Source organism: Felis catus, chromosome A2, assembly GCF_018350175.1.
Source record: "Felis catus isolate Fca126 chromosome A2, F.catus_Fca126_mat1.0, whole genome shotgun sequence".
NCBI lineage: Eukaryota > Metazoa > Chordata > Mammalia > Carnivora > Felidae > Felis > Felis catus.
The window spans coordinates 20,200,948-20,213,981 of NC_058369.1; the positions used below are offsets into that span (position 1 = coordinate 20,200,948).

Sequence of the window (13,034 nt, forward strand, 5' to 3'; positions counted from 1 at the left end):
GCTGCATATCCAAGATGGCAGCTGGCAGCTCAGCTGGGACTGTCCACCAGAGTCGCTTTGGAGGGTCTTTACTTGTACCTCGGGCTTCTCACAGCATGCAGCTGATTTTTCTCAGAACAGGCATTCTAAAGTACCCAGGCAGAAGTTGCAAGGCTTCTTATTACCCAGCCTTGGAAACCCATAATGGTCCTTTTGCCACATTCTGTCAACTAGTCAAGTCACTAAGGCCAACCTAGAGACCAAGGTGGGGAATGAGACTGCACCTCATGATGTGAAGAGTGGCATGTGTGTTTTTGAAGGGAAGGCATTGGTGGTTGCCATCTCTGGAGACAAGCTATCACAGGGGCCAAACTCCAGGATAGCATATAGAGAAAGGCTGACAGAAGCCCCTTCCCTTTCTGGAGTAGACATTAAGTACAAAAGTAAACATTCCCAAAGCTGGGAATGGTGATGAGTGCAGAGGCAGCTAAGAAGGAGCAGGAATTCACTTCTAGGCTACACCATCCATGCAATCCATGTGCAGGCCTATCTGGAGAAAACCATAGGCCAGTATGTAGCATACCAGCAGTAGGCCCTGTGAGAGAAGATGGAGAGAGATCTGGAATCGCAGAGGAAGACTGCTTTTTCAGATAGATGTGGTAGATGCAGTAGGAGATGCACTGGGGGCATGGAGGGAAGGGAGAAGTCTGCTCTTTTTTCTGGTTGTTATGGGTAAAGGGAAGGCTTTTATGGAGAAGGTGTTCTGGAGAGTCCTTTGCATTGGAGTCCCCTCCCCCACACCCAAGAGTGGTCATGACACCAGTGGCCTTCCTCACCAAGCCCATTGACACTCTCTGCTGTGGTCCCTGTTGAAATCTTCCAGAAGGCCTGCAAGGCACAGTCTATACTCCTGTAAGTAGGCAGCTCCCCCTAATGGTCAAAAGACTGAGTGGAGCTAGGAAACCTGGAGATTCTGACTGATCCTCCTTGAATACCTCAGTCATGCTGGGACATAGCCTCCCTTGGGTTTACCAGACTACAACTCAAGCAGTTCAAAAGTCCTGTGACACCAAAGCCCTTGTGGTATTTAAATGTTTTAATGAAAAGTAACCGTCATTCTCTGCTACCATGGGATTGGCTGCCCAGGGCTGAGGGCAGTGAGAGAAAAGTGAAGTGGCAGAATTGGAAAACTTGGCAGTAGCACAAAGCACCTCTCTGTTACAGCACAAGAGGGGCCTCCATCACATGGATTCAAATCCTCAGCACAGCATCTGGGGCCTGCAGGCTACTGTCCCTCCATCCTAGCACCCCTGACATGTATCAGCACATGGAGTATGCAGATGTGGGGTTGGCCTGGTGGGCCAGGCTGTGAGTTCTGTGAGGTCAGGGACCATGGCCAGCCTGAGTTAGGCAGTGTGCCATGTTCCAACCACGTGCCTGGTGTGGAATGGGTGTTAGGTTGGAGTTTGATGTAACTGGATTGGTGTAAAGGTGCATGTCTCTTTCTGTGCACACTAAGTAAAAGGGTCCTGTCCAGAGCTGTGGCTGGCAGGGCTCAGGGAGCATTCAGTTTCTTGCTGGGAAGGCACTATAGAAATCATTGCAATTAAGAACTCTTTTCCATTTTTCTCTAAACAGCCATTACTGATTTTTATTATACTGACTTCTTCAAGATATTTAAGGCTCATCTTCTTGGTCTAAAATGAGTGCAAGAGGAATGTCGCAGCTTCCTGGGGAAGCTGACTGCAGAGACCTATTTTAGTTGTGCTCTGACAGTGCCTTCATGGCATAGTCAAAGGAAGGCCCCAGGGACCCTGGGTTTCAAGGACACAGAGCCTCCAGAGCTGCAGGTTCACTTCTCAGATGGAGCCCTTGGACTCTCTAGCTTCACTAACAGCACGCCACAGAGGGGTTTCAACCACTTGAGCCAGCCAGAGGCTGCCCATGGGCTAGTTTCTCATGGACATGCTGATGTCTGGAACGAGTGGTGCACGTCTGGAGGGCCTTCCAAATGATCCATTCCCAAAGAAAGTCAGAAAGCTGTTCTCTCTATTTCTGTGGAAGGTACCCTCAAGAACCATAGGCTGACAGGTTCCTGAAGACCTATAGCTATGGCCTGCATTGATGGGGACTGGACCACCACATCTGCTGAGGTCTGGCCTCTGTAACAGCCCCTCAGGCCAGAGGATATCACCACAGAAGCCTCACAAAAGAAGAGCAGGAACCAAGTCAACTCAAGAGCCTGGCTTAAAGCCCCACAACTCCCAGACTAGCTCCCATATGACCCCCAAGTTCACTGAAGGGCAAGTCTCAGGGAGAGAAACTCTGGAGAGCCACCTGTGTGTAGGGCCCTGGGCCCCCAGCCAGCCTGGCTCTGGAGCTATGGTAGGACAGCAAGGAAAGCAGAGGCCAGGCTCTGGAGGCCTCGAATATGGGAAGGAGAAGCCTTTGGGCAAAGGTGGTAGGGGGTCAGCTGAGAACAGAGCCAGTTGGTATCTGGAAACGGTAAGTGTGGGGAGACACAATGCGTCAAGTAAGAACCATGCCACTATGTTATCTCAGTGTCTCTGTCTCTGTGTGATGGCTCCATTGCAAGCTGGCCTGTGCCCATGCCTGGGCCCCCTGAAAGAGCCCAGCATCCAGGTCACCCCATATCCCAAGAGCGCTGGGTGCAGGGGGCCCTTTGGGGCCCAGCTCCTGTCCTCGGTTCTCATGATCTGCCTCTAAGCATCGTGAGGGGGCTCTATCAGTGGGCCTGCATTGCCCCAGTCTGCAGTATGCCCACCTCAGCTGGGATGTCAGGTGCGGCCCCACCACCATCTCACCAGCGGGCTCTGCTTCATTCCTCCTGTGCTTGCTGAGCTCATCCTCACCCCAGCTGCAAGGGGACACCTACCCTGGTTCCCTGGCCCCAAGGATGCTTGCCCGCTGGGCCTTCCATCTGTGGCTTGTCATCTGTGCGTGATTGTTCTCACTTGGTTACAGGCTCTCCCTCTCTGCCAGATAAGTACCGCCACGCCCGGGAAATGATGTTGCTGCTGCCCACACACCGGGACCGCCCAAGCAGTGCCATGTATCCAGCAGCCATCCTGGAGAACGGACAGGTAGTGGACCCAGACTGCCCTCTGCTGCAAGTATGGTGGCCTGGGCTGCCCTCATTGCATCTGCTAGGCTTTCTATATTGCCCTGTGTGCCTCCTTCATTCTGCCATAAGACCCTCAGAAGGCTGCTGGGTGCCCACTCTGGACAGGACTGCAGTGGCTCTGAGGATCAGCAATCCAGATGGAGTGGACCTGTAGGAAGAATGCTGGCGGGTTAGAGCCACAGTTGCTTGTGTGGCTGTCCTTCTTGCCAACCCATTGCTTGTACAGCTTCCTGGACTCCTTATCCATAAACAGTCTAGCAGAGGAACCTCATTCTTTCTTATCCTGAGAAGGCAGTGGTGGACATGGGTCTGGAGGATGGTCTTCCTCCCTGTGTGTGTGAAGGGCATCCTCACTGAGACAGACTCTGCCTCTTTCATCCATCCATCTATCTGAAGCCCCTCATTGCCTCTTGAGGCTACTCTCTCCACCATTTGCACAGCTCTCTGGATGTCCTACCTGGGGGCCTTGAACAAAGAGATGTGGGGATTAACTCCTTCCTGTGCCCAATCTGCCTGCCCTTCTATCAGAGTCCATGAAAATCACCTCCAAGCAACTGTTACCTCAGCTGTACTTCCTTGTGCCTGATCAACCCTGCCAGGTAGAGGGAGCAGGCCTGCTTGGCAGCTGCCCATCAGAACAGTGAGTCCTGTCCGTGACTTTCTAGGCTTGAGTGCTGCCCTTTGCCTTATCCACATTGCTAACTTGGGCTTGTGCAAGGATCTCCAGGAGGCCAAGCCTGCCAGTGCTGAGGGGTAGAGGGGTGCCTCAGTCCTTTCTGCCAATGGGTCTCCCTGTCAGGGCAGAGGGATACAGTTAGATACCCTCAGGTGCCTATGTCCTTTTTCTTGGCCATGTACAAGACAGCTTGGAGCCCAGCCAGGCATTGTAGGGAGGTGCCTCCAATGTTGACATGGCAGCACTCAGAGCCAGATAGCGAGGGACAGTCTTCCTATGGCTGAGCATGATCGGTACCACTGCTTTGATTTCCCTGTCTTCTCTTAATATGATCTGGCTCCTGGGCCCATAGCTCTGCCTCCTGAGGTGTACCTGGTTGTTTTCACCATCTTTGATATTTTTCTCCCCCCTCAGCTGCCAAATTTCCAGCGGGCCCTGTTCCAGCAAGTGGTCGGATCCTGCAAACCCTGCAGTGATCCCAATCTGTCTGTGGCTGAAAAAGGTATTGTTCCCCTTTCCAGGTGGCCTTCCCCCATGTCTGTCCCCATCCTGAGTGTCTGACTCTTGTCCCTGAGCACCAACTGGCCAAGGCTGTGCCACACTCCAACACCCAGGCCTGTCTGTGTGTCCAGAGTCCTGACCAACTCCTGTGCTCACTGTTTAACCCATGTCCGGTTTGATGCTAAGTTTGGATCCTGTTAGTTTATGTATCTCTCTCCCAAGGGCCCACCTTCAGAGAGGCCCCAGCTGCTACCTGCCCTGAGCCCACCTTTATGGAAACTCAGGCTGCTGTGTTCAGACTGTTGGGCTTCTCCCAACCAGCTCCAGGATTCGGCAGGCCTGATGGCCCCTTTCGTCACTCTCAACTTGGGCCCTCAGGGACCTCTCCTTATTGCTCAGAATAGGCCTGTGGCTGAGCAAGCTCCTAGAAGAATGGGAAGGACAGACCATGGCAAAGTGAATTTCCCAGAGACAGTCCTCTCCAAGGAAGCCCTAGGTACTCTGAGTTGAGTCCTCCTGCAGCCACTCTGGCCAGCAAGTGGCCAGCTGCTATGAGTCTATCTTATTAGCAGGGATTGCAAGCCCATCAACTTGGGCATGAACCCGGGCAGTCCTTAGAACAGGGGATGTTTGGATAGTGGAGTTTTACCCTGTGTCCCGCTGCAACAAGCTAATGGAAGAACCAGACTTGGACCCTACATGACCCTGGCCCAAAGCCTCACACATGGAGATCTGACTTAATTTTAACACAAAGCAATACCTATATGAGGATTATGCTAGACCACCTGCCACCCAGAACCTGGCCCCATATCAGCCCCTCTCCCTGTAGTTTCCCCTCCCTCTCCTTCATCTGGTGGAGCTTAGGGCAAATTCAGTCCCCAGGAATACAAGTTGCTGTCCCATCAGAACCTGTACCTCCAAAGCTGTCATCCTGTTGTCATTGCACCTCCTCACCAAGTGCTGTCTACTGTCCCCACTGTCATTGTTCCTCCCTTGCTCACCACAGAGGACATGCCTCTGTGTCTTCTTTAAGGAGACCAGACACTGGGTCCACAACCTCAGTGGCTGGTAGGCATAGGTACCAGGTGCTCAACCACAAAGGATATGGAGATTCCCGCCGAAGATGACTTCCTAGCCTCAAGCCTGCACATCCCAAAAACATGCGGCTTACCTGGACCTTGCACCTATTCCCACAAAATAGAGTGCCATTTTGGCCTCAGGGGCCAAAATCCACAGTATCTTTTCTTCACCTGAGATGTGGGGCCATCTGAAAACTAGCCAAGAGCACAGAAGAGCTCAGAGCTCAAGTGGGTGCTGGTGGCCAGACCAGGACCCTATGCCAACCGGACAAAGAAGAACACCAGGCCTCAGACCAGGCTGCAGCAAGAAGCTGGACATGCCCATCCCCAAGTGTGGGAAGGAAAGAGGCTGAGGCCACAGCAAGCATGTCCATGCCACAGTGCCAGTGTTTTGTGGGCAGCAAATAAGACATTTGCCTAGTGGGAACACACAGGCCAGAGTAGTGGCTCCCTAAGTCTCTTCCTGGATCCTCCAGGGCAGAAGATATACATACTTATCACCATTCTCTTGTCATCAGGATCCTGAGTCCCACAAGGACTCTGCTTCTCACTTGTCATCTCTCTTTGCCAGGCAGTGACTCTCAGGCCAGTGCTGGACCTCCGTTCACAGAGACAGAGCAAGAAATGGCCAGGCCACAGTAGGGATTGCCCCCTTCTCCCAGGATAAGTCACTCCATCTTAGACTTTCCACTAGCCCCAGTGCATTTGTATCACATGGCAGAGGTCCATGGGCCTCATTGCTCACCAACATCAGTCTATAGGGTGAACTAGATGGTTCTGGATCACTGGAGTGGCTCAGGCAGGCACCCTTTGAAAAGCCCTGCAGCCTGCCAGCTTTTTTGCCCCATAACCTCACTGCCCGCAAGTTCCTGTGGGTTCTTGTGGGTGAATATCTGTGGCCCTGCAGTGAGAGCTTGGGCTGTCAGGACCCCTTTGGGGAAGCTGCCCAGACCCACCTCCAAGCTTCTTAATTCCTGAAATTCGGGGGCTTTTTTTTTTTTTCTTTTTTAGAACTTTTCTCTTTGGAGAGAGCAAGTTTCAGTGATGAGGACCGAGAAGCTCATGCCCCATCTTGAGGAGAGTCTGTGTGAGAATGGGCCTATCTTGTTCTTCGGTTGCCTCAGGCTCTCCAAGGAGGCCTTCTGGTGGAATCCACCTGGTGCTCATCAGATTCAGAATTCTTTCCTCCCTTTAGGCAACAGCTGAGTGCCTGCCCACCCAATCACTGCCACGCCCTCCCACCAGCCACCTGCCATCAGCCATCCCATGAGACTGAGCAGTCCTTAGAACTGAGGCTGTTCAGGTAGTAGAGTTCTACCTTGTGTTCTACTGCAAGCCCTTGAGTTCCTCACTAATGGGAAGGAAGGAGAAGGGCATAACTATCTTATCCCTGGACCACATGGGCCCAGCCCCTCCTGGCCACATCCTCCTTGAAGGCTAGACCCCAGCTCCTTCCTTTCCAGAACCTCTCTATTCCTTTAGGCGCTAGCATTTCCCTCTCAGTACCTGGCGCTGGAAGAGCACAAACCCCAGCCTCTTCGGGCACACTTGAGTTATAACTGCCTCAGAACAAAGCTAGGGGCTAGGTCTCTGAATTATGAGCTGCTTCCCTGCTGCTGATAGCCTAAAAGGGAAATTATGTTTGCCTAGCTCCATTAGAGAAAAGACACATTTCTTATCAGTGGTATTTGGTCTCCAGGAGGAGTTGGCCAACAGTATTTATATGTCCCCTGCTGTTTCTGCAGAGTGGCACCTTCTAGCCCAAGATCCAGCCATTCTTCCTTTCCTCTCCTCTCCTGCAAAGTTGCTCACCTCAGCTGTGGCTGGGGGAGAGGTGTGAACGGACCAGTATTCTGGCGCTGGCCTCCTTCCTTGGCATAGATGGACACTCTGTTTCCCTTTGTCCAAGGCCCACTCTACCCTGCATCCATAGCATGTGGATGCCAGGAACTGGGCCTCTCTGCAAGCCTAAAAGCACCCTCATTCCCACAGCCCTCCCTTTTCTTGGGAAGCCACGGGTGGAACCAGACCTAAGCCACAACTCTTGGGCTGTATACTCTTCCCTCCAGCAGGCACACCAGTCCTTGCCTGAAAACCCTTTGTGCATCCCAAATCCAGTCAGTAGGCAGAGAAGCAGTAGGGTGGGAACAGCTTGTATGTTACCAGAGGCCTTTTGGGGGGCAACTCCTGCCCACACCCTGGCTGTGCACTAGCTCTAGGATGGGGCAGTCTGTGCCTCCTGCCCCCTGTGCTCCCTGCTTTTCCTGTTAGGCCAGGGCAGTTGGAGAGCCCTGACTTGGCTCTGGTGAGGAGCTCTGTGGCCTGCATTCTGTCTGCATTCTGTCCCATCAGCCCGTTCCACTCTGCTCTGCTCACTTCTGTTCTCTGTCCTCTTCTGACAAATCCCGGAGGCTGCAGGTGTTCACTCCTTGCTGCACTGTCTCTCAGCTTGCCTCACCCTGAGTACTCTTCAGACGTCAGTCAGTCCACTCTGCTGCCATCCTCTTAAGCAGCTTCTGTCCTTGGTCACTCTCCCCCATGGGCCACAGTGTCTCACGTGGCCAGTGTTTTTGGGGGGCTGGCATGCCACTCACACATGTGCTGGCTACACAGTGCACACCTGGAGAAGCCATAGGCTGTAAGATGGGCTTCTCCCTGAGGATGGCTCAGAAGTAACCTCCCTTCATGCCATCTGTTTCCACCCTTCAGCAGTGCCAGCAGCCCCCAGCAGCTGGAGCCTGGATAGCGGAGCCCGAGAGGCCCAGCCCTTCCTGTCTGCCCACATGGGGCGCATCCTGGCCCCCCCAGTGCCTCCCCGAAGCCTGCTGCATGGTAAGAAGACCTCCAGCGGGTCCCCCAGATAGCCCCTGGTTTCAGACTCGACTCAGAGGCGAGGGTAGCAGCCCTCGAGACTAAGAAGATGGGCCGTTCTCTGGGCTGACTCAGCCAAGGAAGAAATATCCCCACCACAGGAAGAAGCCTGCTGGGCTTTGGGGTCATGAGGTTTCCAAGTACAGCAGGTGAGCTCAGGAAGGCCTTCCCAACCAGGGGGGCTGAAGACAATGGAACAGACTGTGCTGGCCGGCTCCTCACCAGCCTGTCGGAGAGCTACAACTGCCTGTGGCCCACCGTTCCATGGGCTTGGCCGTACTTGACCTTCTTGACCTTCTGTGTGGCACAGGTGCCTTTTACTCCAGCAGCCTGTTTTGGAGAACTTCAGTGAAAAAAGAGGTTTTTCTGTGACCTTCAGTGCTGAGGGGTGCCCAGGAGACTCTTCCCACAGCCATGCAGTTGGAAGATGTGCCAGCACACAGCCCAAGAAAGCCCCAGCTAAGGCTCTTGTTCTATTCCCTTTGCAGGTCATTACTCCCTACACTTTGACGCCTTCCACCACCCCCTGGGTGACACCCCCCCGGCCCTGCCTGCCCGGACTCTGCGCAAGGTAATGTATTGAAGCAACAACCCCACAAGAGTGTGAAAGGAATCTTCTTGTCTGCTCTGGAATCTCCTGGGTCTACAAAAAGAACCGCAGCCCTTCCGTGCTCCTCTGTCCCAGAGCAACCAGCCTGGCAGAAGCTGGGGGTGGCCAGAGCCACACTTGTGATGCAGATGACCCATGTGTCCTGCAATCAATGCGATGGGGACAGGGAGGTCAGAGGGTCCTGGGGACAGCAACACACGAGTACCCTGAATGCATCAGCAAGGGGCAGTGAGGGGCTTGGGGGCTCCCTGCTGACACCACTAGGTATCGATGCACTATAGTTCAAGAAGTGAAAAAACATTTCCATGGTAGATCAGAGAGCATTTTACACTAGAGGCCAGTCAAAAGCAAGAAACAGGAGGCAGCAAAGCCTTATGAAAACTCCTTTTCTGCTTGTTGGAAAAGACAGACTCTGTCACAGATTTTAGCAACAGAATGCATTCATCTGGCCCGTGTCCCCTGGGGTTCTTCCTGCTCTCTGCACTGGCCTGCCCACCCAGCCCTTCTGTCAGCACCCCAGAGCCACATGGGATATAAATGCCTAGCAGCCAGGCCAGGGCCATTTTTGTCCACAGAAATGTAGCTGATTCTGGGGTTCCACTGGCTTGCTTGGAGGCAGCTGCTGAAGAAACAAATGTGTAGCCAATATGTGCGGGTACTTGGTCCTCTCTTCACCTAGTGGGCCAGCCCACCTGTCTGGAGAAAGGGATTCTAATATGCCCACCCTTTCCTTTGCAGTCTCCTCTCCACCCTATCCCAGCCTCCCCCACAAGCCCCCAGTCAGGTCTGGACGGCAGCAACTCTACACTGTCTGGCAGTGCCAGCAGCGGCGTGTCCTCCCTGAGCGAGAGTAACTTTGGGCACTCCTCAGAGGTCCCACCTCGAACTGACACCATGGACTCCATGCCGAGCCAGGCCTGGAATGCAGATGAAGATCTTGAGCCACCCTACCTCCCTGTCCACTACAGCCTCTCTGAGTCCGCCGTTCTGGACTCCATCAAGGCCCAGCCATGCCGAAGCCACTCAGCACCGGGGTGTGTCATCCCTCAGGACCCCATGGACCCACCTGCGCTGCCACCCAAGCCCTACCACACCCGCCTGCCAGCCCTGGAGCACGATGAAGGCGTGCTGCTACGTGAAGATGCTGACAGGCCTCGGGGCCTGCACCGCAAGGCCTCGCTGCCCCCAGGGAGCGCCAAGGAAGAGCAGGCCCGCATGGCCTGGGAACACGGCCGAGGGGAACAGTGAGGGGCAAGGAGGCGGCTGGGACGCCGCCCTCTGTGAGCAGCTTGCCCATCCACTCCAGGTCTGAAAAGCAAGTCCCCTCGCCAGGGAGCCAGAGAGGCCTGGCACTCAGGAGAGAACCACCCCGAGTCTACGTTCTACTGCCGTGAACTTGTGTGTTGCCATGTACAGAGGCCGCAGCAGCATGAAGGGTTGTGGCTTCTCTTTTTATTTCATTTTCTACGTTTCCATTCTATGGGTTTTCCTTTCTTTCCTTTGTGCAGTAGATGCTTTCTTCCTCCTGCAGTTCCAGACCACGTGGAGCTATATGGAGATATTGCACAGAGAGAATTGCTTTGCAGCTTTGCAGGGCCCAGGGGTAGGAGCTCCAGGCCCTCCCTCCAGGGCAGAGATGCACAGAAGAATGGAAATTGCACTAGGGACTTCTTCTGTTGCTGTGTGGACAGAAGAACTCATGGTTGTATTCAGGGATCGCAAGGACCACGTGGACTACATGTCACAGGTGGACAAGGGAGCTACAAGCCGTTTTGCACAAATGCCTACCCACCTGCCCACTCTTCCATCCAGGAGTGCGAGACTGAGGGGCTGCTTGAGCCAACCTGCCAGCTCAGGCATGTGACCTGGCCTAACTGCATGCCCAGGGCACACTGCCAAGCTTCCATGGGCCAGCTCTGTCTCTCACTCTACCTTGGATTTTTCCATCGCTTTTATTTGACCATTTGCTCCCTTACATTCTCCATACACCTCATGCCCTGCAGGAGCCCCCTTGATGAATGGATCTGCAAAGGTTATCTCCCACCCTCTGCCCCCTGGCGCTTGTGTGGGGGTGTGGAGCCAGAGGCCCTAGCAACCTTCTTCCCCATGGCCCAGGAGGCCAAGTGTTGAGAGACAAGCTGGTATAGAGCGAGGCTGGGGTGTGGCAGGGGCCAGAAATCCTCTTTCAGAAGTGGCCAGAATGCCTGTCATCCAGTTCCTGAATCAGGGATTTTCAGCACTACCTCTGAGCAGTGGGGCTGGCTGCCCAGCCAGGCTTCCAGCCCTGAGGACTCGTGGTAAGGTTCAGCAAGCTTCTAGGTAAAGAGGGTGGGAGGAAGCCCCTCCTTTGGAAGCAGAGAGCCACACAGGTTGAATTATCCTCTCTCAAGTGGCCAACTGTAGCTCACCGCCCCCCCCCCTCCCTCCAAGCCCACGGGGACCACCACTCAGGGTTCAGGGTGGGCAGGAGGGCAGTTTCTCCAGCCTTCCCAGTCTTTTGGGCAGAGCGCAATGGTATCTTTATAGGAAACTTTTTCAGGTCAGGGCACGGATTTTTCTCTTGGTTTATTATTTGGGGGGGGGGGGATAAGGTGGGGTGGTAGTAGTATTTTACCAGGGTGCTTCTAAGTTACTTAAAAAAAAAAAGTCTACAAAATTTTTTTTTCATTTGCATAAGTTCACAACTTTGATGGTCACAAGGCTGCCTTCTCCTTATTGAGCAGATGTGTTCTCCCCTAGTTCCTCTTCCGGCCAGGCCCTGGGCCCTAGACGTCCATCCTTTCCCCCACAGCCCACCTTTCCAAACAGACAAGGCCAGCCAAGGTGTTCTTTTCTTGTAAACAAATGCCAGCTTATTGAACAGGAAATGCCAGCAAGTAACCAATTGGGTAGATGGAGGGCCACATTACCTTCAGGGCATCTGGGGGTGTCTCCCACCAGTGTGGGTCGTTTCTGATAATTATAAAGATAGCTCTAGGTAGAGTGGGTGAGTCATGGCAACCCTGACCTCAGAGGGCAGGCATAGAGTATGTGGTGTTCACAAGTGTTAGAGAGTTGGGGGCTAGCTCTGGATTTGAATTTTAGGTAGAAGGGCATCTTTAGATTTTAGGGCACTTCTGAACCTCAATCCCTGGACAAGGCAGTCATCACATAAGAACATCGACCTTCTCCACCTTGTAGCACAGGAGGGTAGGGAGGGCAGTGTGGGTTGTGGGTTCGTTTGGCCTTGCTTTTTTATGTAAGGTAGGCTAGGTTTGTCTTCCCTTTCCATTTTCCCTAACTGGATGAAAGGACATAATCCAAATCCCTTTTGTTGGAGAACGGCCAGTCTGAGGGGAAGTGGGAGGCCAGAAATGAGAATCCTCTGAAAAGATTGTGAAATACTGATTTTCATTCTTTCAAGCTTATTTGTAAATACCTATTTGAATGCTGTGTATTTGTACAGGAATTTGAGCAAAAAATGTATAGAGTGTGATGTCCAATTGGTATTCAGCCCTATAAATGTGTTTTTTAACCTCTGGCATTCTGTGCTTATTTAAAATAAGAAAACTTCTAACCATTTTTTTTGTGTGTATTTATGTTTAAAAAAGTGGTTTAAAAATTATCTTATACCTGTACCAGAAAGCAAAGTTAAGAGGAAAAACAATTTGTACTAGTGTCCCAAAAGGTATTTTACTGTATATATTGTGGTAGCATGTTCTAAATCCAACAAGTAATGTGAATTTTAGATGTAAATATCTGCCACTTGATTCTCCCCCTTTCCCCACTCCTTTGACTGCTGTGATGTGAATTAAAGATGAATACCTGATACTGACCCACTGAATTCACTGAATGGGAGCAGCCCAAGTGCCCCTCTCCATCCCTTGTCGCTGGGCTCCAAGCCCTTTAGCCCCATAGAAACCTCTCTGCACGGAGCACGGAGCCAGCCTTTTCCACGCCCTGCCTTCAGACAGCCAGCCAAGCCCTGCACTTGGAAGGGAGGGCAGCCAAAGAGGAAACCCCCTCAAGTGCTCGTCGGCTGACTCGCGGGCCCCCACCCAGGAGGCGCCCCCGGCAGCCAGGGATCCTGAGGCTCGGTGGGAAAGCCGGAGGCGGCGGGCCAGTCCTTTAGCTCCCCGCTGAGGCGGGCCGGCTCGGATCGTACAGCCACAGCACCTAAGGAGGCCAGGCGCT

The 13,034-nt window shown here is 53.1% G+C and overlaps 1 protein-coding gene across 16 annotated transcripts in view; it reads left to right on the plus strand.

The window, feature by feature from the left end:
- DOCK3 (dedicator of cytokinesis 3) overlaps positions 1 to 13,034 on the plus strand; it is a 603,425-nt gene that overhangs the window by 588,344 nt on the left and 2,047 nt on the right. For 9 of the 16 annotated variants that reach the window (XM_045050700.1, XM_045050674.1, XM_045050687.1 and 6 more), the window contains 5 exons: positions 2,965 to 3,083; positions 4,215 to 4,302; positions 8,090 to 8,212; positions 8,740 to 8,822; positions 9,600 to 12,669. In XM_045050700.1, the coding sequence (XP_044906635.1) occupies positions 2,965 to 3,083; positions 4,215 to 4,302; positions 8,090 to 8,212; positions 8,740 to 8,822; positions 9,600 to 10,109 (923 nt within the window). In that variant the 3' untranslated portion in view covers positions 10,110 to 12,669. The other 7 variants (XM_045050701.1, XM_045050683.1, XM_045050704.1 and 4 more) reach the window with 5 other exon arrangements.